The following is a 27,441-nucleotide window of genomic DNA, read 5'->3' on the forward strand; positions in this document are numbered from 1 at the left end:
AGCCGCCGGGCCTTGCTCGGCGGTGCCGTGCGGCGGGGTCGATCTTACCCGTGGTGGCGCTGCGGGTGTGGGGACCTTGGCGAGCGGCGGTGAACTTCGGCGGCTGCGGTTTGGCGCGGCGGTGTGGTACCCGTGCGCCAGGTGGTGTGGAGGAGCGGCGCGGCGCGGCCGTTGGCGGCGGAGGCTGCGCGAGCGGGACGGCCATGGCAGCTGCTCGGCCCGAATCCGGGCGATTCGGGGCCCGGAGGGGCTGGGCGAGCGGGCTGCGCATGGCGCGCCGGTGGTGCTCCCTGGAGGTGGAGTAGGTGCGACGGCGGTGGTTGGGTGGCGGCAGCGCTCCGGTCGGCCTGCTGCAACGTGGTAGTGGGGTCTTTGCGGGCCCGTTTGGGCCCGGCCGGGCGGGTTTGACCTCGCTGCCATGTCCGGTCGGCTACCGCGAAGGCGGTGGAGGTAGTTCCCTCCCGCTCGGCTGAGGTGCTGCTACCCCCGACCCGGTTGTCTCTCGTCTCTACGTCTAGGCCCCGCTCCGACGACCACAACGCGACAACAAGGATGGCTTCAAGATCGCGGTGGCGCGTGCTGGTGGGCGGCAAGTTTGGTGGAGCACGTCGAATCGTCCGGTTTTGTGGGTTGGTGGACGGGAGAAATCTTATCGGCAGGCCCGACAATGTCGCGGTGACACCTGCGGGTGTCGCCTTGCCTTCCTGAAGGGCGGCGGTAGTCCCTCCTCCCCAATCCCTTCCGCGTATCGGGGGAAACCCTAGGACTAGTCCGGGCTGTAGTGGCGTCGTCGTCACTTACCTTGTTGAAGATGTTGCTTGATACGCGGCGATTCGGTGTGCTAGGAGTGTGGTGGCATTCTTCGGAGGGCGCAGCGTTTGCGAGTGGTTCTTGTTCTTGTCAAGCTGCCGGTGTCGGCTTTGTTTTCTCTTGTTTTTCTTTTTGGGCTTGGTTGTGCTGCAGCCCCAGCGTGCTTGATGTATCAGTCGGTTACTATATTAATATAGCGGGGCGAAAGCCTATTTCAAGGAACAAATATAATTGCTTCTCCCAAGGCCCTTGTGCAGGCTGTACCCAACGATCTCGAACGTGTGCGTGGCCTCTTGGGTGCGACCATCATGGGAGATAGGGGAAGTACGAGGCGGTGTTGGGGCCAGGAGAAGGGGTGGCAAGGTGGAGCAGATTGTTGGGCGACAAAGAGAAGAAGAGGCGGAGGTTTAGAGCATTTCCAGATAGTCAATGTTTTAAATAGCCAGCTACAGGCTATAGCAGCGTCATTTCAAAATAGTATAGCCAGCTATAGCTTGGCTATAGTTAGCTATTTAAGTGCAGGAAAAATTACAACAAGTCCAAGTCATTGTTTCATCAAATAGAGAGTTCATACATCACACCACCATGGCATGCAAGACATAAATTTTGCAAAACCAGCTCTTCTATAAAATATCTCTGAAAGTCCAGGTTGGTGATAAAAATATATCTCTGATAACTACAGACATCACAAGCTCAGATGGCAATGCATTAACCAAAATACTATCAAGACCAGAAGTCAAAGATGAGCATACCAAACTCCGCAGGATCGACTCAACTTCATCCAACATATCTTCGACAGCAGCTTCATCAAATATACCTCTGAAAAGTGAAAACTAGAAGATGGGACTAGTTCATCTCAGGTGCCCAGATATAACTAAGCTGATTATCTGAAGTTTCACATGATGGCCGGGCATTCTAAATATTGTGAAGCAGGGTTAATTTCTCGAACATATCAACTAAGACAGCAGGTCTTGACTTTTTCAGATGCACATATCCTTCGGTTACCAACACATCCTTCATTCTGTCCGAAGAGATGATAAATTCAACGCAGGCATCTTTGAGCATGCTGCAGTGATACTGATCAGCTAGACCCAATGTGGTCGCCACACTCTCAACATCAAGATTCTTGCAAAGAATGCCTTCGCACAGCATCTTCATACTTTCCACTGCATACCTATCTGCAGCCACCAGCAAGTGCTTGACCATTTCGTCGTACTCACCATCATCAAGATCATCCATGGAAGGCAGTGAGTCAGTATATATGAAGTGAACCAAGCCCTTGAAGACAGCAGGCTGGATATCTTCAACTGTTACGTTCCTCATCCTCTTGTCCTTCATTGGCCCGTAGAACTGCGCCTTGAAGACCGGTGACCGCATTGCAAGGATGATCTTGTGAGCAGGGAATGTCTCGCCTTTAACCTTGAAAATCACATCCGCTTCATCCTGTGCCTCCAACAGTTCGGCAAGATTACCCGACAAGTCAGAGAGCGGCACCATTGCCTGAAAGACCGGCGAGGTCTGCATCACGCGTGCTTCCTTGATGACAGTGATCTCGCACTCTATCACAAGGCGGTCATCCCGCAGGTATGGCGATGCTTCCAGCTCGCTCCTTTTCTTGAACTTTGGGTATCCCCGGATGGTACCGGCCTTGAATGTTATTGGCGATCCCTTTGAGACCACTGACATGGACAGCCCGGATGCCTCCTCCACTAGCCTCAAGTCCAAGAGCGCCCTCACCTCGCCGCCCTCACCGTCACCGATGAGCTGGACGAAGACAGAGACGTACTCTTCGTTGTCCTCCTTGGTGTAGCCGTCGGGGTAGTAGAGGATACGCCATTCATGGCCGTCGACGGAGAAGGTGGCGGAACAGATACATTTACCGCTGCCAAGGCCCTTGTGCAGGCTGTACCCAACGATCTCGAACGCGTGCGTGGCCCGCGCCGTCCCCGGCGTGCACCTCGACGACGTCTTCGCGCCTTGATCCTGGGGTGCGACCATCGTGGGAGATTGGGAACTAGGCGCGGCGGCGCTGGGGCCTGGGGGAGCGGCGGCGAGGCGGTAGGGTTAGGGTGTGTGGCGCAACAATTGGAATGAGAAAAAAATTGGGTAACAGAAGAGGCAAGAGAAGAAGAGGCGGACTATTTTTTTCTTCTGGAGAACAGAATGGGGTAACCAGCCGAATTTTCGTTTTTCCGCTCTCCTGTAAACCTTGCCGCGGCCCATTAGCCGCGATAGATCCGTTCAACAGAGAAAAATGGAAGTTCTCAAAAAGAAGAAGAGAAAATGGTTTTTGTTTTTTCAACGTTAAGCAATGTAAAGATTATAACAACTATCAGTATTATAGAGGTCCATAGTTTTATGCATAAATTTGGTCCAACTTTACAACGTTTAATCTATACCTATATATACTAGCACTATGCCCGCGCGTTGCTGCGTAACAATGCACAACCCGCAAATTTACCTACCGGTTGTAGCCGACCAGTTAGACAAAATATTGTACCATCGTATTAATTTGGATCCATCGAATTCTGCTAAGAATCCATGTGAAACTATGGTATAGCGCCATCTATAGTTCCATTCCCAAAATTCAGAGCTTATTATATATGCTCTCCTTGGTATCAGACTTGTACACAAAAGTGCAAACCAGTGATTCAGTGAAGGTAAAATAACATTTATCAACATGTCGCTTATTTTGGGCTGATGCAATGGCGCAGCTATGTCATCGACTACGACACTGAGCTCAGCAGCTAGCACTTCCAGCAATGTTACGACTCTGCATTTTTTTCGGTCGGCCGCCGTGTGCAATCAAAATTCAGAATCCCTTAGATGGATGTGAGGCTAGATGCTATGGGGTGGTGCCCTGTCGCATAGCACGCCGCCGTGGCGGGCTTGCTTGCTACCACCTCCAACATAAGGGCCTCGAGTTGCTGACCGCCGATCGTCTACTTCCGTCTTCTGTGTTCAGGAGCCAGATTCTTGATTTGGCAGATGGCTAGCACTTGCGAACCCCCATCATGGTTTCAGGTCGGTGCATCAGGGCGGACGTGCATCTTTACTTGGACAAACCCCGATGCGGAGGAGAGGAGGAAGTAGAAGCACCCGGTCCGCACGGCTGAGGCGGAGCCACCGGAAGTGCGCACAGGCGGCGGGATGCAGGGATCCGAGCGGGTGGCATGCCGGCGCTCCCCTACTCAATCCTGCCAGAAAGGACACAAGCGACGACGCTAACGCGGCGTACGGCCAGCGGCTGGCGGCAGGGCTCAAGCTCAGGCAGAGTGGCATTCTGAATATCTGATTTTGCGATGATTCCAGGCGATGGTAGAATCGTGGATGGGGATTGAGTGGCACTTTGCATCCAGGCGCAGCCCACCAATATTTTGCAAGGCCTGTTTCTGGTAGACGAGAAGGCCTGCTTTGAAAAATTAGCTACGCTCGGGACAGACGACGTACACTTACGAACAACCGATCCGAATTTAATAGTTAAGATATATATATATATATATATACCTAATAATAAAGGGAGGATTGTTTCCTTGGTCCAACACTTTTTTGGACCAATTTACCCTCCCCAAAATTAAATATTACCCCCTCTAGCACTCTACAAACGTTTCAAAAAGAATCCGAAACTGGACGAACGAGTAATGCTGCGGCCGTCGCCTGGAAGAGGAACATGGCGGCGAGCTTGGCTCCAAGCAGGATACGCGGTATGTGCGGGGCCGGAAGGGCCTCGCCCAGCAGCAGCGGCGAGACGCTCAAGGCTCAAGCGCGCTATGTCATACTTGGGTGCTAGGAAGGCCTCCCCCAGCAGCAGCAGCGAGACGCTCGAGAGCGGTGCCTAGCTTGCTGTCGCGTTGTCGGCAGCGGCATTGGAGATCGCCAGTCTACGAGCAAGCCGCCCATGAGCTTTTACTAGCGGGAGGCATCTTGCATGCCGACACATGCACATTCAGGAGCTAGCTAATTAAGCTTTGCACTTGTCCCTGTCAAGAGGATAAATCAACGAAACGAGCACGTCCTTTTTTCTTTTCTTTTTAACATGACGTCCTCTTTGTTTGAGCTCCATATATCTTTTTCTGAGCAAAATCCATACACCTTTTCGTGTGATTTGTTTTGCACCCTTTACCGAGCGAACTCCGTACTACTTAACCTTAGAACGGTCTTTGTTAAAATAATAATAAATTTATAATTTGATAAAAAAATGCATGTTATGCCTTTAATTTATATATCTATTAAAACAATAATTTTTCATATCATATCAACGAAATGATTTAAAAGAAAAACCAAAGTGAAACTGTTATTGTATGGTTTACCCTGCGCCACAAAATATAAAACATTTTGGCAAAACAGTAAATTATTTCTTGGATTGTGAAAACTTTTTGTCAATCATTTTGACAGGGATTGACATGAAAAGGATTGTCGCCACCCTTGGAAATCATCATAGGCACGGAGATGGAGCATATGCTATGCACATGTCAATCACTGATGCACGTGGAGATCACCCCATGTCCACGAACCACTTGAGGTGATTACAATGGTTGTGGTAGGTTCATATCGGATGTGTACTTGTACAACATAATCACTATGGGTGATGGTGGTGAATAGGAGTGGAAGCATGGATAGGCCGCTATGAGCAGCTATGAGCATGGGATGATTTGTTTCCCGATGCAACGCACGGGCAATTCTGCTAGTCTATACCTAATAATAAAAGGAGAAGCGTTTCCGTGGTTTGGTCCGTCACTTTACGCTTTCGTCCATCTTCGAGTGCGCCTTCATAAGTTGTCCGTCGCAAATTTTCTTCCCTACTTTGTCAGAGTCCCGTAGCCCCTGGATTCCGTCCCAATTACGTCGCTGGTCGCTCGCTATAGGAGCCGCACGGGAGAATACTCCTGGTTCCTTCGTTCGGTTCGGCCGTCCTGCTAGCCGTGTCTGTTTAGTATCCAACTATCCATGGAAGAAAACAACTCTTCATCGAGCGCGTGTAGGTTTTCCTAACGTGCGCGTTTCCTACCCCTGGTTCTCTCTCTATATATATAGACGAAAACTATCCAATGCCTGCCCTAACCCACATCCAAGCCATCAAGGGAACGATTGCTGCAGATAATCGTCAATTGGCCAGGCGTGTGCAGCGCCGCGCTGGGCACCTTGAAGCCCGCCCGATCCGACGGTCAAGCGTTGCCACCTGCCGGTCGCCTATCCGCGGCGTCGCAGCCTCGCGAGTCTACTAGGCGTTTAGCGGAAGGAGGGGCGGCGGGCGATCTCGACCCTCAAGCACATGATGCACCCTACGTTCTGCCACCAAACCGGAGTGGTGAGCCCTCATGAACGAGGCCGCCGATTGTTCATATGCTCCCAGCAATTTTGGCGTCGGACGATTCTTCATATGCTCCCAGCAATTTTGGCGCGAGAGAACCGTGGGTGAGGAGGGCGTCGATCGGATCGTCCCTAGAAACTGCCTGCGACAACGACCTGCGCAGCATATGCCCAAGATCGTGAGGCTACACCTCGCGATGCGCGACGACTCGGCCTCCAGCCACCCACCACGATGAGAATGAGATCTCCCTCACCGCGTCGTCATGCGTCCGATTTATGCAGTTTCTGGACGGACTTTTAACTTACCACATCTCTCAAAAATCCATGCTCTGATTGGTACCTTAGCCCACGCCTCTCCGTATATTCATGATGGATTAGACTAGAGGGATTGTGGGCTGTGGTTACCAACTGTGGTGCATAATCAAAAGGAGACATGCCTGCTGGATTTGGCCATGCGAGAAGCGGCCAAACATGGAGCTCATGAGGGCTATTGTGAAGGATGACGCACGCACACAAGTGACTTTGAGGAGACGGCATGATCCAGGTGGCAGGAGGTGTATTTAGGGGCCGATTTAAATTTCAACGGGTTGACATTAGTTTCTGTGATATTTGGCTGTACGAGCATATCTGACATCACTTTATGTGTTGGCCATACATATAGATCATCTGACTGAATTTATATTGGAAGGTGATTTCTAGATGTGTCACTGTAAAATAGCGCGCAAATTTAAATTGTGAGCCAAAGATTTTTCGCTCGCCTCTTTGTAAGCCATCGTGGGTACCAGTAGAGAAACATAAAGGTTTGTTTGCTACCCTGATATTTAGATTTATTGTGTAATAAGTTCATAACATTATGTTGGCGAGAACCAACCTGAGGTTGGGTCGTTGTAACCCCAGTCCAGCAGAGTTCAAACCCCATATTTGATATTCGTGTGTCTCACAAAGGCGGAATATTCATTCAGTGAGAGGTGACGTTTCTTCGACAACGAGGCGTCTATGATGACTTTGTCAATTTCAAGATCCAATCTATCGGCTCAGTATTGGATCGTCCCTAGAAACTGCCTGCGACAGCCAATAACCTGCGGCACGTCGGCGAACATGAAGCCGCCATGGTGATCGTCTCCTCCCAAGGAATCCAGCGGAGGTATCCAGAGCCAGCTAATCTGTTTGCATCCTATCAATCTCCTCTAGGCACGCGTGAGATGCGGCGTCTCCCGCACTTGGGAATTGGGAATGAGAGCTGAAGGGACCGCTGCATTCAGATCAGCGTTCAACTTCGCGAGCCAGATGGTGAGGATATCCTCCCATGCATGCACTTACGATGGCTTGTCGGACGTAGTCGCTAGCCTGTAGGTGGCCTTGCGGAAGACGCCGCGGCGCGCATGCACTCGCTGATGCAAGCAAGTGCCTAACCGTCCTGGTTGGTTCAGGCTGCCCCTCTTTTTTTCCTATCCACTGGATTGGCATTTGCAAAAATCATGGAAACGGTAAGCTAAGTGTCTTTTAATTTCATCTATAAATGTATATATGTGCAATTTTTTGTTTAATAACCCCACTCTATTAATAATGATCATTCAATAACAGAATTTTGCTTCTCAATGCTTTAGGTTGGAAAAGATTCAAAGGGCGTGACGGTTACCTAACAAGAGAAAAGCTCGGAGGTTGTGGTCATTTATATTTCAAATATGGCAGTTCTTTCTTTTTACATGTATTTAGATAACTTTAGTATAGCACTAAAATTTGTGTTGCGTTATTTGAAGAAAGATAATTCGTGTTCTTGTGTTCGAGGATTTCTTCCTACCGACGCAACGCGCGGGCATGTTTCCTAGTAATAATAAAGGAAAAAGGGTTTCCGTCGTCCGTTTTAGTTTTTGACGATTTTACCCTCGCACGATACACCAAATTACCCACCAGTGCCATTGCTAAGTGGAATAACGGTTGGAGAAAAAACTAAAACGGACCGATTCGTTTTCGGGTGCGGACGATCCCGTGGGCGGTGCGGCTGCAGCTCCGGGCGCTCGAGGCAGCGCCGGGACCGCACCATCAACCGCTTCCTATTCTCATTGCTCGTGGACCGCCAGGAGCCCGCCAACCCCGCGCGCCCGGACGCGCTCGGCGTACGCTCCGTCAATGTCACCGTCGGCGCTTCCACCGGCGTGCGAGCCCGCGTCTACTTCTCCTCCGCGCCGACGCCCGCCGAGACAGAGCCCTCGCCGCGGCCCGTGATTGTTTACATCCACGGCGGCGGCTTCACTTACTTCTCTGCGGCCACGCGCCCGTACGACGCGCTCTGCCGCGAGACCGGCGCCGTCATGGCGTCATCGTGTCCGTCAGCTACCGCATCGCGCCCGAGCACCGCTTCGGTGCTTCCCCACCGCATACGACGACGGCGAGGCCGCCCTCCGGTACCTCGTCACTACCGGCATCCCCGCCGAGATACCCGTCCGCGCCGACCTCGCCCGCTGCTTCCTTGCCAGCGACAGCGCGGGCGCCTCCATGCACGCTGGATTGAGCGTCCGTAGACCCGACCCATTGCCCCCAAATGCCCTGCTGAAACAGGATCTGCACGGAAGCTCCAAGCCGCATGCGCGATGCCGCGCCGTCGGCGTCTGCAGGGGCGGATGCTCCAGGCCGCAAGACGCCGTCGACTGTCTGCAGGGGCCGCGCGTGATGCCGCGCCGTCGAGCAGTTACAGGCCGCGCGCTTGCCTTGCTCAGTCTTAGGATAAAAGTCGGATTGTTGCTGCCGCTGTTTGTCAGTTGAAGCTGGTGCGACTACTATTTTCTTTTTGGCTAGGAGCTGCTGCTACTGCCACTTTTTGGTTTCGGCGTGCTTCGAGAATGGGGTTACTGATACTCTGAATTTTTTTTTTTTTTTTTGAGGAAGGATCCGACGCATATATTAGGAAGCTCCACACACTTTACAAGCAGGTCCAAAAGAGAAAAGAAAAATACAAAGAGGACCACGAAAAGTGCAAAAAGCACCCCAAGCCACCAGAAGAAACGCAATCGGATCCACGCCGAACCCCAAGCTCCTAGACCACGCCGGAGTTGCCGTACCGCCTGCCGCCGGGAAGGAAGCGCCTCCACGCCTTGTAGAAGACCGCTGAGCCGTCCGCCGCCGCGCGACGGAAACCGAAACCGATGAACGAACACGGCCACAACGCTTGCTCCCCGCTTCCACCGAACAACCAGCCAACTCGCCGTCGCCCAGGCCAGCCACCACCAGCACCCAACCAGCTCCAGACGCCCACTCCCCTCGCCACCACGGCCGGCCGGAGCAGAGACGCAGTAGAAGACCAGCACGAGCACCAGCACCAAAAACGGATCGAGCACCACCATCTCCTCCTCCCCTCGCCACCATGGCCGGCCGGAGAAGCAAGGACAGCAGAACTCACCCGACAAAGAACCTTCACGACCTCCCCGGCACGAAGGCCAGAACGGGGAACGGAGGGGAAGGACCACGCCCAACTCGCGGACGCCATCGCCGCCGTCTTCGATGTCGCCGGGGGCACTCACACCTAGATAAACCTATGTACACGCACGACCGATTACCAGAGCTCCCCCCCACCTCCCGGTGCCAAAACGGCGACCCGGAGGCGGAGGGGAGCGGCGGAATCGCCGGCGAGACCTGGACCTCCCGAGTCGCCTTTTCCTCCGCCTCTCTCTACTGTAGCAGGGGAGGGGAGGGGAGCGGCGGAATTAATGGGCAGTTTTAACCTTTGTGCGGACCTCTTGGTGAATTTTTTTGTCTGCTGAATTCTACTGGGTGCTAGCGACATCCCCAATTGAAGATTTCAACCTGAAAATTCAAGAGATGGAATTTTTTATTTGCTGAATTCTACAGGGTGTTGGGGACATCCCCAATTGAAGATTTCAACCTGAAAATCCAAGAGATGGAATGAATGGGACGAGCGGCAGATTTAGGCTTCCAAATTAGAGTATCTCTTGATTTGATACAAATTTTAGTGTTTCTTTTAAAATTTTGGGGGAGGTTGCTTTCTCAAATTTCATGACGTGGGCCAATGGGACGTATCCTGCCGAAGGGTCATGACAGGACTACAACAGAGATACGATTCGTGTAGAGCAGAACCACGATTTGAAAGAGGACCTCCATCGTAACAAACATGGACTCGATGAATTCAATTCCTCGCTGAAATCGTTTCCTTGACTTGTTTTCCTTTTTTTATATGGAAAATTATCCCAAATGATAGGCCTGAAAGATGTGGCTTGTTGGGGGCTTGGGCCTCAAGGCTTGGTCAAGTAGAAGGCTCGCTGGCTGACATGCTCCCTCTCTCGCTCAAAAGCTTTTATTTTCATCTGACAAAATATTTTATATATTTTTAAAAAAATAATGAAAAGGACGAAGTTCTTTTAAAAAAATTGAAGTAAAATGAGGGGGTAATATTGGAAACAAATCATGAAACGGCCAGCGGTAGAGGAGTTTGGTGGTAGCGTGGTGAGCGTCGGCCTAGATGATGGAGTGGAGCACGGCCACGACAACGCACCGTGTTCCTTAGGAAGAGAGGGAGGAATTGCTCAGCGTGCAAAGCGTTGGGAGGAACAAACGTGGGATCGTTCAACTCAATATGGCGCCCTCGAGCGGTAGGTAGGCGGTGGGCGGAGGAATAGCGTGAGAGGAGAGAGGCCTCGCGCGCGAGATGTGAGATATCGACACGCGGATATACAAATAAATGAAAAGATACCCTTTTATTTAATGTAACACCGTAGCATCGCACGGGTTTTGTGCTAGTTTTATAAAATAATATATACAATTTTTCGAGAAACAGAGTGGGTAATAGGTAAATGTTATGTTTTATTCAAAATAAGAAGGTACGGATGCGTTTTGGTAGCGATTTTTTAAATTATTCTAAGAATATCGTAGTTTCTATAAATATCATTGTTTTAAATACTTTGAGGTGTTTGGCATTAGCAAAAACTATGGTTTCATATACTTTGGTATTTACGAAATTGCACTAATTTTACTGTATAGAAAAAAAGAGGTATAGACCTCATTTTTCCAAAACTGAAGTATTTATTGTCAGGCACGAAAATATTGCAGTTTAAGAATATTTTGGTTTTAGAAAAATTCCAGTGTCAAACAAAATCTTAGTGTTCTCTCCTCACTTGAGAAATATTCAACAAATAACAACTCATTTATTTTGAGACCAACCCACATCCTACCTAGGATTTTATTTACTAGTCATTTATATTTTGTATGTCAATTGTCAAATGCTTTGGCAATTTCCCTAAATGAATTGTGTTATAGTCCACAAAGAAAGTAATATGTTTCTGTGGCCAGTCAAGAAAAACTATTTTTCCAAAAAGTTGTTTGATAGTCAAGAATCAAATACTGAAGAAATCATTTCTAATAGATACTCGGATCCAAAAAAAAATAGATACCATAGTTCCCGTTACAGCCCTCATAGGATACTTATCACAAGCTCAATTTTGTAATGGATCAGACCATCCTATTAGTAAACCCATTGGAACACTTTATTAGATTGGGATATTCTTCATTGCTTTGATCGGATATGTAGAAATCTTTTTCATTATAATAGCGGATCTTCGGGAAAAAAACGGTTGACCGATCTCCATTGACTAGGTTCATGGCCATACAAGATCACGAGAGGAGAGTTCTTGATTGCCGAATGGTGGTGTATAACAACACGTAGTGAGAGATAAACATTGGCTCCACTTGTGAGGATGCGCGTGAAATCTCTCTAGCTAAGGCGTTGGAAGCAGACATAGTGCGTCCTTGCGTTGAAGATGAACGAGGCTAAGCTATATGGCTAAGCTATATGCCGAAGCTATGAGATGTCAAAATGCATCGATAGAGGAGCATTTCACCATAGGGAGAAGCAACCGCGAAAAGGGGTCTTTGAAGTGGAAGCGAGAACATCAGATTGAGTAACGAGAACTTTGGTGAGAATCCAATGCCCCGAGAACCCAAGATTTCCTCCACCAGGTTCGTCTATGGAGGGTGAGTCAAGGCCTAAAATCAGGCCGAAAGGCGTAGTGGATTGACAATACGTCAATATTTATGTACTACCCGCTGGTATACTTCGACTTTCATGATTAGGTTCGGCATTTTTAGAATTATATTCTATCGAATAAGAGCTAGCAAGGAGTGAACGAGAAAGCGGAAGTGGTGAATTTGTGATATGCAAGGCATGGGCATGCCCTAGCGATGCTTGATGATTGGTTGGATGGTACTCTGTTTGTACGACGCGACAGATGACTAATCTCACTCTTAAAAGTTAAAGGTCATTTAGAATAATATTATTATCTAATGCGTATAAATGTACTGTTTTTTTTCTCGAAAAGGGGATCCACCCAGCCTCTGCATCGTGATGATGCACACGGCCGCTGGAAAGGCATCATCATCTATCCAACTATATAGCAGGAAATCTTTCCCGGTTGGTCAACGTTTTAAAAAAGCTCACCTAGAAGCACATATACCCTGTCTCAACCTACTATTTCTCCAATTTATACCCACATATCATGATTCATGAATAAAGTACACATAGGAGCAAACTACTAGAAAGAGAGACAAAAAATTCATGAAATGAAGAAATTCGTGAAATGAAAAGGTCATTGCAACTTGCAAAGGAAGTGAAGCACGGGCCAAGCTGTGGACCGAAAGACAGCCAGTTGCGCGCGGTTCGGGCATCACCGTCGGTAGCACTGCACGTGCAAGAAGAAGCCGGCGGGCGGCGCGGACGCCGGCTGGTCGGCCATCCACAGCCTCCCTTCCTTCTCCGCCCTGGACCTGACCATGAACTGCGCCCCGGCGCCGCCGCGGCCGAACCACCAGTCGTGCACGTCCCACATGACGTCGACCACCTCCCCGTCGCCCAGCACGGCGGCGCGGTTGCCGCGGAACCCCCACCCGACCCGCCGCACCCCCGCCACCTCCTCGCCGTCGATGCTCACGCGCACCTCGCCCTCCACGCCGCCCCTGCCGCCGCACGCGCGCACCGCCACCTCGTGCTCCTCCCCGCCCTCGCGGAACCGGCACCGGGTGGCGTGCGCCGCCGTGGCCGTGGCCGCGGCCTCGGCGCCCCCGCCGCGCAGCTGCTCGCGCCGGCTCACGAGGTGCACGGCGGTGACCGGGCTGGACGCGAACCGGCGGGCGAGTTCGCCCTTGCCGAGGAGGAGGGCGAGCTCGGCGTCCGCGACGACCGCGAGGCAGTAGTCGCCGCCGGAGGGCTCCGGGGAGGCGGAGGCGCAGGAGGCGTACTCGGCCGCCGTGACGTCCCAGTGGACGCAGACGGCCGTGCCGGCGCCCGTGACGACGGCCCGGCTCCCCCGCTTCTTCCGCAGCACGTGCTGCTGCGCGGCGCTCCTCGATGACGATGCCGACGGGAGGCGTTCGTCGTCGTCGTCGAAGGCGACGGCCAGCCCCGGGGCTCCGGCGGTGCTCCGGGTCCACGTCACCCGGATGAGGATCTCCTTGCCGCAGGACAGACGCGCGCTGTACACGCTGGTGGTCGCCGCCTGCAGCGTCCGGTCGAGGGCGCAGCCGCGGCCGGAGACGGAGGCCGCGGCGACGGCGACGGAGCCGTCGCCGAAGCACGACAGGTCCCGCATTGCTCGCCGCAATGCTGCTAGTGGTGGGTCAGATCAAACGTGGCGATTGCGAGTGCGATTCTTGCGATGAACGAGGCTGGATTAACAAGTGTGGGCGGGCGAGGAGGGCACGACGTCTCTGACGCGCGCGCGTTGCCCGGTTTTATTATTGTTCGAGCGAGCGACCGCGACGCGAGGGTGTCTTGTCGTTGGGTGAGCTTGCCCGCGCCGCCCGCGTATGGGTGGCAGCCACATTATGAGCCAACGATGTCAAGCGCCAAACTGAACCGAGGATTTGCATTTTGCAGGGAGTTCGTGAGCAGAGCACGGCTGTCACTTTCAGTTAGGAAGACGACCGGTGGACGGGCCGGTACCGAACTACCCAAGGGAGGGTCATCCTCGAGAAGACAAGTGACAGTTGTGAATTGTGAGCCATCTCCAGCACGCCGCTGGACTGTCATCCGTCGTCGTGATCGGAAATGTGTCTGGGGCCTGCTCCAGCGGAACGACGCAAAGTGATCGGCGTTCGCGGAGACGCAAACCTGGCATCTCCGCGGACGCTCGGTGGTCGCGCGGAGCGTCCTCCATTTCTTACCCGGTCCCGCATGTCAGGACAGCGAAATCAACTCATGGATCATGGAGTCCGATCCGTCGACGTAGATATTGGCAACTACTGCGGCCTCCACGATTCACGAGTTCACCTCAAACCCCGGGCCGGAGCACCGGGGCTCTGTGAAGGGGCGCTCCAAAAACCTACCGCGCAACAGAGTGGAAGGGCAGATCCGCCTCCACAAGGACTACTTCCACCTCACCAATCCGATCTTCCTGGAAAAACAGTTCCGGCGCCGATACATGATGTCAAGGGACCTGTTCTTGGTCATTCTACGGGGCGTCAGAAACTACGACCCCTACTTTCAACGCAAGCCCGATGCAACAAGTGTGTTAGGCTTCACCTCCTACCAAAAATGCTCCGCGGCTATTCGCATGCTCTCATATGGAATGGTTGCGGATATATTCGATGAGTATCTTCGAATGGGTGAGAGCACCTGTCTTGAGGCCATGTACAGGTTTTGCCGAGCCGTGATTGCCGTGTTCGGAGAGTATTACTGTAGGGAGCCAACTGTTGAGGATACAAGGCGGCTCCTGTCTATCAACGAGTCTAGAGGCTTCCCAGGAATAATTGGCAGCATAGATTGCATGCACTGGTAGTGGAAAAACTGTCCATTTGGATGGCAGGGTGCGTACATCGGGCATGAGGAGGGAAAAACTGTCATTCTTGAAGCTGTCATATCTCAAGATTTATGGATTTGGCATTCATTTTTTGGCATGGCCGGTTCCAACAATGACATCAATGTGTTGCACCGATCACCAGTTTTCAACAACCTCGTGCAAGGCAAAGCTCCACGGGTGAGCTATGAGATCAACGGAAATGCATATGACAAGCCATATTATCTTGCTGATGGCATCTACCCTCACTGGGCCACATTGGTGAAGACTGTCCGTAATCCAAACTCCGAGAAGACGAGGAGGTTTGCCAAGATGCAAGAGGCTTGCAGGAAAGATGTGGAGCGCGGATTTGGTGTGCTCCAAGCTCGGTGGGCAATTGTCCGTCACCCGGCAAGAAAATGGTCCCTGAAGACCATGCATGAGGTAATGACATGTTGCGTGATCATGCACAACATGATCGTTGAGAACGAGCGTCCTAACGGCCGCAATGAGAACCACTGGAAATTTCAAGGTGAGCTGGTGGCGCCACTTCCTGGAGCTTCATCTTGGCAGGAGTATCTAAATATCAATGTAGAAGTCACTAACGAGAACGTCTCCAAACAGCTGCAAACGGATCTGATTGACCATCAGTGGACATTGGCTGGCCATGAAGATCATACCTAGAGAAATACTATCTTATTTTCATGTAAACAATTAAAAATTTAAATGTAATAACAATGACTTCGTTGATTTCCCTTTTTTTTGTTTGGAAACTTCATAAATTGATGCAAACGCGGAAATGCGTCGGGCCGCTGGAGCCACCCCAGGTGCAAACGGACGCGCGGACAAAAACGGTCTGTCTCGCGTCCGCCGCACGACGCAAACGGACATTTCGGACGTCCGAAATGCGTCGCGCCTCTGGAGATGCCCTGATGGGTTGGAAGTGAGGATATCTTCAAAGCCCCGACGCAAACATACTGACGTGTATGTGACTGTCTATTACTCTATTTGATGTCGAAAGAGCAGTAAATGGCGCTTTTGGTTGCCTGACCCGAAATCGTGCACCACTGCGCCAGCGAGATGGACGCGCCTACGCGTTGCGAATGGGCCGCCGGCAACTTCTGGCCTATCGTTGGGTAGGATGTGCTGCACCGGCCCAAACAGAGTTGCAAATTGTTTAGATGCTTGTACACAGCGTTCCATCTCTGTTCGGCCACATCACATGTATTTGGTTGCCATTTTGGGCACCCTGACAACAGCTTGATACGTCCAAAACGTATCTACTTTCCCGAACATTTTTGCTATTGTTTTGCCTCTAATTTGTGTATTTTGGATACAACTAACACGGACTAACGCTGTTTTCAGCAGAACTGTTCTGGTGTCTCGTTTTTGTGCAGAAATCCAACTTTCGGGAAAATCCTCGGAATTTATGCAGAAGGCCCTATTTTCCCAGAAAACTGACGGAGCCAGAAGCACAAGTCAGGTGGAGGCCCGAGGGCCCCACACCATAGGGCGGCGCGGCCCAAGGGGGGTCCGCGCGGCCATGTGGTGTGGCCCCCTCGGCCGGCCTCCGACGCCCTCCTTCGGACTATTTATCGGCCTCGACCTAAAAACGCACGGAGAGAAGTCGAAGTCGCCAGAAACCCTCCAGAACACCGCCACATCACGAAACTCCGCCGCAGGAGCCAGAAGTCTCCGTTCTGGCACTCCGCCGGGACGGGGAATTGGAGGAGATCATCGCCATCATCACCGCCAACGCATCTACATCAACCAGCCATGTTTCCCCCATCCATGTGTGAGTAATTCCCCCGCTGTAGGCCGAAGGGGATGGTAGGGATTGGATGAGATTGGTCATGTAATAGCATAAGATTGTTAGGGCATAGTGCCTAATGTCCGTAATTGGTACTTTGATGATATTGTTGCAACTTGTTATGCTTAATGCTTGTCACTAGGGCCCGAGTGCCATGATCTCAGATCTAAACATGTTATTGTTTCATCATGATACTCATTGTTTATTGATCTTACCTGCAAGTTGTTTACACATGTCGCTGTCCGGAACCGATGGCCCCGAAGTGACAGAAATCGGGACAACCGGAGGGAATGGTAGTGATGTGAGGATCACATGTGTTCACGGAGTGTTAATGCTTTGCTCCGGTACTCTATTAAAAGGAGTACCTTAATATCCAGTAGTTTCCCTTGAGGCCCATACGCCACCGGCTGGTAGGACAAAAGATGTTGTGCAAGTTTCTCATTGCGAGCACGTACGACTATAATTGGAACACATGCCTATTGATTGCTTTGTACTTGGACACCGTTTTATTATTATCTGCAAATGCCCTGTTATGATTGTTACATGAGTTTCTCTCATCCATGCAACGCCCGTCATCCGTCCCCGTGCCTACAGTATTTTAATCCTGCTGTTTACTAAAATCACTCTGCTTTGTCTCGTTACTCTGCTTGTTATTTCACTACGCTATCGCTATAAAGCTGTTACTATCGATAAACCCTTGCGAGCAAGTCTGTTTCAGTGCAATTGAATTGACAACTCATTTGTTAAGGCTTCCAAGTGTTCTTTGTCTCCCCTTGTGTCGAATCAATAAATTGGGTTTTACTTCCCTCGAAGACTGTTGCGATCCCCTATACTTGTGGGTCATCAAGACTATTTTCTGGCGCCGTTGCCGGGGAGCATAGCTTTATTTGGAAGTTCACTTGGATTGATATTGTTCGCTGCAAATTCTCCATCATGGGTAAACCTCGCGATTCTAAAATCGCCATATTACCATCCACTACAAGAAAAGGTACAATTCTGAGTACCTCCGCTACACTTGATTCACCATCTGTGATTGATAAACTTGTTTCACCGCCGCATGCTTCACATGCGGGTACTTCTGCTGAATCTGAAAACTCTCATAATATTGATAATATTTCTGCTGTGCTTGATGATAGTGGTTCATTGGGATCCTTTCTAGAAGCTACGATTGCTAGGTCTAGACAAATTGAAAATGCTGAAACTCCTGATGAAAATGCTACTACACCTGTTAATTCACCTGAACTTGATTATTTTAGTGATGATCCTGATGAAGATTATGTGGAGCTTAATGATGATTTTATTGAAAAATGCAATGCTACTACTGATGCAAGAAAAATTAAAAAGTTGCTTGCAGAACATGCTGTTAGATATAAACTGTCTCCTGATCCTAAGTTTGCCACATCTCCTATAAACATTAAGGATAAAGATTATGATTTTTCTCTTGATTTATCTCATATAGCTATTGTTGAGAAAACACCCTTTTGTAGTACTGAAAAAGAAAGTGCTGTTGAACACATGATTGAGCTATCTACTCTGAGTAGCTTGTTTTCTGATGATGTCAAGATGCGTACTTACTTTGTTGCTAAAATCTTTCCATTCTCATTAAAGGATGACGCTAAAACTTGGTATAATAGTTTGCCACCTAATTCTATTAAAAGTCCAAAAGAATTGCTTGATGTTTTCTTCCGTAAATACTTTCCTGCTAGTGCTCAACATATTGCTTTGCAGAGAATTTATAATTTTGACCAGGAAGATGGAGAGAAATTGCCTGAGGCTTGGGCGAGATTTTGCTCTCTTATTAGAGCTCGGCCTGATCATGATTTGGAAAAGCATGATTTACTTGATATATTTTATAGTGGACTAACCATTGAGTCTAGGGCATACCTGGATAGTTGTGCTGGTTGTGTTTTCAGGAAAAGAACTCCAGACGACGCTGAAGAATTATTGGCTAAAATAGGCCGGAATCATGATGATTGGACTACACCTGAACCAACTCCAACGCCAATATTAAAGAAGAGGGGTATGATTAAATTAAATGATGAAGATATGAGGGAAGCCAAGAAGTCTCTCAAGGAGAAAGGTATTAAATCTGAAGATGTGAAGAATCTTCCTCCCATAGAAGATATATGTGAGATAATTCCCCCTTCATCCATGATTGAGGTAAACTCCCTTCAACGCTTTACTAGGGAAGATATTCCGTATTCAAAACCTCCTGCACAATGCTTAGATGAGTTTGATAATTATATTGTTAAGCAAGAAAATTTTAATATGAGAGTAGAGAATCATTTAATGGAAAATTCTCGAGCTATTAGTGAATTGCATGATATTGTAGAGAGAACCTCCAATGATGTTAAGATGCTTGTTAAACATTTTCATATGATTCAAACTCAAATTGATCAACTCACTAAAGTGCAAAATGACTTGTTGGGGAATAATTCTAAAGAGAAACATGCTTATGAAGTAACAACTAGAGGTGGTGTCTCTACCCAGGATCCTCTATATCCTGAAGGGCATCCCAAAAGAATTGAACAAGATTCTCAACGCATTGGACCTAGTGCTCCTTCTAAGAAGAAAAAGAAGAAGAAACATAAAAATGTTGTAGAATCCTCTAAACCTGCTAATGATCCTAATAGTATTTCTATTTACGATCTTTGAAAGCGAAAGTGGTAATGAACCTGGTAATGGTAATGATAAGACGGATGCTTCGATAAAGAAGAGGTAGAAGAAGAACACAGAAAAGCATGCTAAAAATAAAAAGTACACTAAAGAAGATTTTATTGCTGAGAAACATGGTAATGAAAGAGAACCTTGGGTGCAAAAGCAAATGCCTTTTCCTGCTAAGAAATTAAAATCAAAGGAAGAAGAACACTATAATAAATTTTGCGATTGGATGAAACCTTTATTCTTGCAAATCCCTTTGACTGATGCTATTAAATTGCCACCTTATTCAAAGTATATGAAAGATATTGTTACTAACAAAAGGAAAATCCCCAATGAGGAAATTTCCACTATGCTTGCTAATTACTCTTTCAATGGCAAAGTTCCGAAGAAGTTGGGCGACCCAGGTATACCTACTATTCCTTGTTCTATTAAGAATAATTATGTTAAAACTGCTCTATGTGACTTGGGAGCCGGTGTTAGTGTTATGCCTTTTTCTCTTTATAAGAGACTTTACTTAGATAAGTTGATACCTACTGACATATCTTTGCAAATGGCTGATAAATCTACTGCTGTTCCTGTTGGTATATGTGAGGATGTTCCTGTTCAAGTTACTACTAACTGCTTGATATTAACTGATTTTGTTGTGTTGGAAATGCCTGAAGATGATAATATGTCTATTATTCTTGGGAGACCTTTTCTTAACACCGCAGGGGCTGTTATTGATTGCAATAAAGGAAAGGTTACTTTCAATGTTGATGATAGGGAGCATACCGTTTATTTTCCCAAGAGGATTGAGAAAGCGTGTGGAGTTAATACTATTTCTAATGTGAGAACTATCAAAGTGGGAACTATTGATTGTCCTATATATGAGCCTAAAGAAGAATATCAAACTCTCGTGATTGGATCCATATCAATACAATTCAAGGTAACATGATTGATTTGAGGTTTATTTCTTCTTATGCTATGTAAAATTTATTTGGTGGCAAGACTTGATCAACCTTGTTAACGAATACTTTTTATATGCATAGAGGAGGTAAACAACATTTCTTTCTTCCTCCACTTGCTCTAGTTGCTGTAGCACTTTTAATTTGCAAAGTTCCTTAGTTAATTGGAGATTTCAAAAAATTTCCTGGCCAGTAATAATAAACTAAATACCCAGAAATGTGCATTTTTCAAAGTTTTCAAAAATTCACAAAAATTATACCGTTGGTCCTATTTTTCGACGAGGCACCTGGGAGCACCAGAGGATGACCTGTGGGGCACCACAGGGTGCCACACCACAGGCCGGCACGGCCAAGGAGGGGGGCGCGCCACCCTGTGGTGTGGGCCCCTCCTTGCCCCACTATTTCATCTCTTTCTCCCAGCATCTTCTCTCTCCCGAAAAAACTCGAACCAGGTTCCCCTCACTCGCGTTTTTGCTCAAGAACTCCAGATTTCTCGATCTCTTTGCTCAGCCCAGATTTCTGTCTGAAATTTGGCACATTTGCTCTTCGGTATGTGACTCCTCCGCCTATCCAAGTAGAATTTTGTTTGGTTGAGTATATCTTGAATATTTTGCTGCTGTAGGTAACATGTTTAGTGAGCTTGCATGCTTGTTCTAAGTTGTATAAACTAGTTTTGATGCATGATTAGTACTCTAGCAAGTTCCTATGGTAGTTTCCCTCAATTATATGTCACCAAATCAAATTTTATATCACTTGTTGAAACTTTCAGAGAAGAGATGAAGAAGTTCAACTTTGGAGAGTTGTTCAAGAAAGGAACAACCAGCACCGGGAGGCCTTCTAGGGCCGCCACCCGGCTTAGGCGATCGTACAATGAGGATATCATCGCGCCTAGCTTCACGCCCGAAGAGGACAACGGGGCTCCTAATGCTTCGTCTTTTCCATGCTATGATTTTCTGAGGAATGCAGGGATATTGGAGGATTTCTTCACCCTTGTCAACAGGGCGGGCTTAGCCACCTATGTGGGAGATGAAAGGGAGCAATACTACATGCTCACCAAAATCTTCGTCGAGAGCTTCAAGTTCCACAACAAGCAATATGAGCCGACAGTTGCATTCAAGATCTATGGTAATCCTGTTACTATGGAATTGGAAGATTTTTGTCGTGCATTGGATATTGCCCCTGTAGGTACAACAAGTAGGATTGATGACAACCCCCGGGACTTGTTGGAGCTCTATCGAGGGATTACCGATGATGATTGTCGCACCATTCAGCGTGGCAAGATAAGGAACATTCAACTCCCCGCCATTAAGTATTTTGCATATTACATTGCTACTAGCATTCTTGGTAGGGAGAACACTAGCAATATTTCTAGTTACCATCTTGCTTTCTTGAATATTGCACTTACTGGTCGAACATCTTATCACCTTGGTTCTCTTATTGCTCGCCGCCTGTCTAATAGGGGGCCTATTTTTGGAGGAACTATTGCACTGCGCGTTTTAACATATTTAAGACTTCCTCTTGATCCTAATGATGTGCCATTGGCCCCTAGGAGACTCGATATTGCTGCTATGAAGAGTCATCATTTTGTTACCACTGATTCTACTTTAGATAATATGGTCTATAGAATGTTGTTTGCTGACGGAGATGAGAAGGAAATCCCTCTTCCCCAACCAGGTTTGTTCAGTATTGACAGGCAATCATGGTCGTGCACTAAGGAGGAGGTGGATGAACATATGAAGATACAAGACTTCCACCAGCAGCATGACTCCGAGGACGCCGAGGCCTCCCACGACTACACCGTCACGTATCCGGGTGCTTCTTCTAGCACATGCCCGGAATACGATCCATCTTCGTCATACTACGGAGATACTACCTCATGGTCTCGATGGGATTGAACTCCACTTAGGCCAAAAGCCTAAGCTTGGGGGGAGGTATACCGGCATCACTCATTCTTTGCATATTATGATTGCTGGATACTTGCACATACTTGTTTAGTCTCTTTGAGTGGTTTTCTAATGAGAGGGAGATGATATTTGGGGAAGTGCTGCCTGAAAACAGATTCTGGACTGTTACTAGAAATATTCATGCGCACAGCCAGAACGTTATTTTGAGCTGCCAATTTTTGTGCAGGTTCCCCAGGTTGTTATCTAACTTTCATTAGTTGAACACTTTTCGAGCTGAGCAACGTAAGATTTTTGTAAAAATCGATTTCTGTACTGTTGTCAGGTTTTGGCAGATTTCTGCCATCTCGCTTTTCTGTGTTTCTTTTAGTTTGCTATTTCTTGTTTTTTCTTTGTTTCTTTCCCAAAACATAAAAAGACCAAAAATATTTATGTTGTTTCTCTTCACCATTTGTTTGCTTTGGTTTCTTGCATTTGTTTCGCTTTATTTGCTATTGCTAGTTTGCTATAAGAAAACCCAAAAAGATTTTGCTTTGTTTGTTTGTTTCCTCTTGTTCTTTTTCTCAAATTCGAAAACACCAAAAATATTTGATGTTCTTCTTTGATTTTGTAAAGTTCTTTATGAGTTCAATGGTCTTCGGTGGCTGGAGCGTGGTTTTCATTTCATATTATCCAAGCTGCACAAGTGAAAAGGCAATAATGACGATCTACGACAATTGGATTGTGGTGAGAGGCTGGTATGAACTCTATTTGTTTTCATTTTTGTACATATACTCATCCATGTGAGCATGCTTAGTTGGTTCATGTGAGGTATATGTTATTTGAGAAAGTCTAGTAGTTTATGATCTCTCATGTTAAGCTCCAATTTATTAATATGAGTAGCATGTCATGGATGTTTGCTTGCATTGTTTTATTCATAAGTAAGTATGGCATTGTGGTATCCTCCTCTGAATAATTCATTTATATCGACTTGGCACATGCTCGCGCATGCATATGACTGAACCAAAGTCAATTAAGCCTCGATGATCTATATTGCTTCAGAGTTCTTGTATCACTTTTATGCCTCCGTTAATTTATTTTGCAGCAAGCATGATTATGGCAGTTACTGCTCTCTTGATTTGTCGCTCCCTAGTCTATTGCTAGCCTTCACTTGTACTGAGCGGGAACGCTGCTCGTGCTTCCAAACACATGAAAACCAAGTTATTCCAGAGTGTCCACCATAAATACCTATGCATGGCATTTCAAACCATTCCAAGTAAATTCTCATGCGCTACCTTTAAAACCTTCAAAATGCTTCTCAATTTGTGTTTATGTTTTATAGCTCATGAGGAAGTATGTGGTGTTTAGCTTTCAACCTTGTCATTTACTTTTGACGGACTCTCATATGGACTAGTGGCACATCCGCTTATCCAATAATTTTGCAAAAAGAGCTGGCAACGGGATTCCCAGTCCCAAATTAATTAACCTAAATAGACACTCCTCCATGGTTTGTGATTGTTGGACGGCACCCGAAGGATTCGGTTAGCCATGGCTTGTGTAAGCAAAGGTTGGGGGGAGTGTCATCATCATAATAAAACTAAAATAAAAAGGCACTCCTTCATGGTATGAGATTGTTGGCAGGCACCCGAGGATTCGGTTAGCCATGGTTTGTGTAAGAAAGGTTGGAAGGAGTGCCAAATAAATATGCAATAATTCATGGGAGCCGCTCTTGGAAGTCCGGTTGGCGAGGTAGTTAGTGTACCCATTACCATTCGTTGACAACAACAAACACCTCTCAAAGTAATTTTACTCCTGATTTCAAAAATGAAAAGCTCTAGCGCATGTTAATCCCAGCTTCCCTCTGCGAAGGGTCAATCTTTTACTTTTATGTTGTGTCTCCATTATTTCTTTGAGCACTATCTTGAGAGCACAACTGTCATTCTTAGTATAATATGCTTGTCTCAAAATATGATTGATTGTGGTATAACTTTGATGCTTTTATCTTTGACAATCACTACTTCTAGTCTTTCTATGAACTCCAGAGGTGCCTGGGCATTTATGTTTTGCCAATCAAATACAGGCAAGCGAGATACCACTTTATCATACTCTCTTATGAACATTGCAATCCTGCTTATATACATGATTCATGATGCTTATTATTAATTGTTGGTACCTCTCCATGATTAACATAGCTGTTAGATGATCTTATTTGCATGTATCTCATTATGAACTGCTTAAGTATTAGCCATAGCATGAGAATATATACATCATATGAGCAAATGTGTTCGTGAAAGTTCTTTTATCGCTCAGTTGTTAACTGAATTGCTTGAGGACAAGCAATAAGCTAAGCTTGGGGGGAGTTGATACGTCCAAAACGTATCTACTTTCCCGAACATTTTTGCTATTGTTTTGCCTCTAATTTGTGTATTTTGGATACAACTAACACGGACTAACGCTGTTTTCAGCAGAACTGTTCTGGTGTCTCGTTTTTGTGCAGAAATCCAACTTTCGGGAAAATCCTCGTAATTTATGCAGAAGGCCCTATTTTCCCAGAAAACTGACGGAGCCAGAAGCACAAGTCAGGTGGAGGCCCGAGGGCCCCACACCATAGGGCGGCGCGGCCCAAGGGGGGCCCGCGCGGCCATGTGGTGTGGCCCCCTCGGCCGGCCTCCGACGCCCTCCTTCGGACTATTTATCGGCCTCGACCTAAAAACGCACGGAGAGAAGTCGAAGTCGCCAGAAACCCTCCAGAACGCCGCCACATCGCGAAACTCCGTCGCAGGAGCCGAAGTCTCCGTTCCGCACTCCGCCGGGACGGGGAATTGGAGGAGATCATCGCCATCATCACCGCCAACGCCTCTACATCAACCAGCCATGTTTCCCCCATCCATGTGTGAGTAATTCCCCCGCTGTAGGCCGAAGGGGATGGTAGGGATTGGATGAGATTGGTCATGTAATAGCATAAGATTGTTAGGGCATAGTGCCTAGTGTCCGTAATTGGTACTTTGATGATATTGTTGCAACTTGTTATGCTTAATGCTTGTCACTAGGGCCCGAGTGCCATGATCTCAGATCTGAACATGTTATTGTTTCATCATGATATTCATTATTTATTGATCTTACCTGCAAGTTGTTTACACATGTCGCTGTCCGGAACCGATGGCCCCGAAGTGATAGAAATCGGGACAACCGGAGGGAATGGTAGTGATGTGAGGATCACATGTGTTTACGGAGTGTTAATGCTTTGCTCCGGTACTCTATTAAAAGGAGTACCTTAATATCCAGTAGTTTCCCTTGAGGCCCGGCTGCCACCGGCTGGTAGGACAAAAGATGTTGTGCAAGTTTCTCATTGCGAGCACGTACGACTATAATTGGAACACATGCCTATTGATTGCTTTGTACTTGGACACCATTTTATTATTATCTGCAAATGCCCTGTTATGATTGTTACATGAGTTTCTCTCATCCATGCAACGCCCGTCATCCGTCCCCGTGCCTACAGTATTTTAATCCTGCTGTTTACTAAAATCACTACTGCTGTCTCTGTTACTCTGCACATTGTTATTTCACTACTGCTACTGCTATAAAACTGTTACTACTGATAAACCCTTGCGAGCAAGTCTGTTTCCAGGTGCAGCTGAATTGACAACTCCGCTGTTAAGGCTTCCAAGTGTTCTTTGTCTCCCCTTGTGTCGAATCAATAAATTGGGTTTTACTTCCCTCGAAGACTGTTGCGATCCCCTATACTTGTGGGTCATCACAGCTTCTCCTCACCACATTCAAATATGGTGACCTTACCATCATACAACGGCACACAAACAACTAAAACCCGATCATAATCACAGCAACCACTTATAAACAACTATCAGAGTACTTCACAGGTCCTAATCTAGCGTCAGAGTGGTAAGACGCTTGCCTAAACCTAGGGGCAGATTCCCCATGTCCAAAAGTAGCGTTCAAACGCCTCGTAGAGTCCAGCACAACAGTGAGATATGCACAAAAGTAGTGTTTACCAGCCTCCTAGAGGCCAGCACAAGTAACATGATCAGACTTAAAACATAGGCAGCGATGGAGCAGCAGCACCTTAATGGCGAGGTTCAGCAAAAGGGCCCTCACGGTGTCTGATACGTCCAATTTGCATCACTATTTTATATCATAATTTGCTGTTATTCATTGATATATTTCATATTTGGGCATAATACTTATGTTATTTCATCTATTTTGCATGTTTCATGATTATTGGAGGATCGAGCACCGGAGCGAGGATTCTGCTGGAAAAAGCACTGTCAGAATGCAATATTTCGGAAGATCAACAGTTGACGGAAATTATATCAAAAATCCTATTTTTCCAGATGACGAAGTGAGCCAGAAGGGGGAGCTGAGGGGACCCGAGGTGGGCCCACCCCATAGGCCGGCGCGGCCCAAGGCCTGGCCGCGCCACCCTGTGAGGAGGGGGCCCACAGCCCCCTCTCGCCTCCTTTTCTTCGCGTGCGCCTTCGTCCCGAAGACCTAAGCTCCAGAGGGTACCTCGCGAAGAGTTACAGCCGCCTCTGCGGGGCGGAGAACACCAGAGAGAAAAGAGCTCTCCGGCGGGCTGAGATCCGCCGGGGAAATTCCCTCCCGGAGGGGGAAATCGACGCCATCGTCACCGCCATCAAGTTGGACATCATCTCCATCACCATCATCATCATCTTCATCATCATCACCGCCGTCTCCACCGCTGCACATCGTCACCGCTGTAGCAATTTGGGTTTGATCTTGATTGTTTGATAGGGGAAACTCTCCCGGTATTGATTTCTACTTGTTATTGATGCTATTGAGTGAAACCGTTGAACCAAGGTTTATGTTCAGATTGTTATTCATCATCATATCACTTCTGATCATGTTCCATATGATGTCTCGTGAGTAGTTCGTTTAGTTCTTGAGGGCATGGGTGAAGTCTAAATGTTAGTAGTGAAGTATGGTTGAGTAATATTCAATGTTATGATATTTAAGTTGTGGTGTTATTCTTCTAGTGGTGTGATACGTCTCCGACGTATCGATAATTTCTTATGTTCCATGCCACATTATTGATGATATCTACATGTTTTATGCATACTTTATGTCATATTTATGCGTTTTCCGGAACTAACCTATTGACGAGATGCCGAAGGGCCGATTCTGTTCTGTCATTGTTTTTGGTTTCAGAAATCCTAGTAAGGAAATATTCTCGGAATCGGACGAAATCAACGCCCAGCATCTTAGAATCC

The 27,441-nt window shown here is 47.6% G+C and overlaps 2 protein-coding genes and 1 pseudogene across 2 annotated transcripts; 1 reads left to right on the forward strand and 2 right to left on the reverse strand.

Moving 5' to 3' along the window:
• Window positions 1-1,483: 1,483 nt before the first annotated feature.
• Window positions 1,484-2,878, reverse strand: LOC127312648 (BTB/POZ and MATH domain-containing protein 1-like). The gene has a single exon (XM_051343187.2). The coding sequence runs from the start codon at window positions 2,806-2,808 to the stop codon at window positions 1,726-1,728; it is 1,083 nt and encodes a 360-aa protein (XP_051199147.1). The 5' UTR covers window positions 2,809-2,878; the 3' UTR covers window positions 1,484-1,725.
• Window positions 2,879-8,092: 5,214 nt separating this feature from the next.
• LOC127315757 (probable carboxylesterase 18) lies at window positions 8,093-8,883 on the forward strand (annotated as a pseudogene).
• A 3,817-nt stretch (window positions 8,884-12,700) lies between these two features.
• Window positions 12,701-13,946, reverse strand: LOC127312647 (uncharacterized). The gene has a single exon (XM_051343186.2). It carries the CDS (start codon window positions 13,710-13,712, stop codon window positions 12,792-12,794), a length of 921 nt encoding a protein of 306 aa, XP_051199146.1. The 5' UTR covers window positions 13,713-13,946; the 3' UTR covers window positions 12,701-12,791.
• Between the last annotated feature and the right edge of the window lie 13,495 nt (window positions 13,947-27,441).

The sequence above is a fragment of the Lolium perenne genome, chromosome 7, assembly GCF_019359855.2.
Source record: "Lolium perenne isolate Kyuss_39 chromosome 7, Kyuss_2.0, whole genome shotgun sequence".
NCBI classification, from domain to species: domain Eukaryota; kingdom Viridiplantae; phylum Streptophyta; class Magnoliopsida; order Poales; family Poaceae; genus Lolium; species Lolium perenne.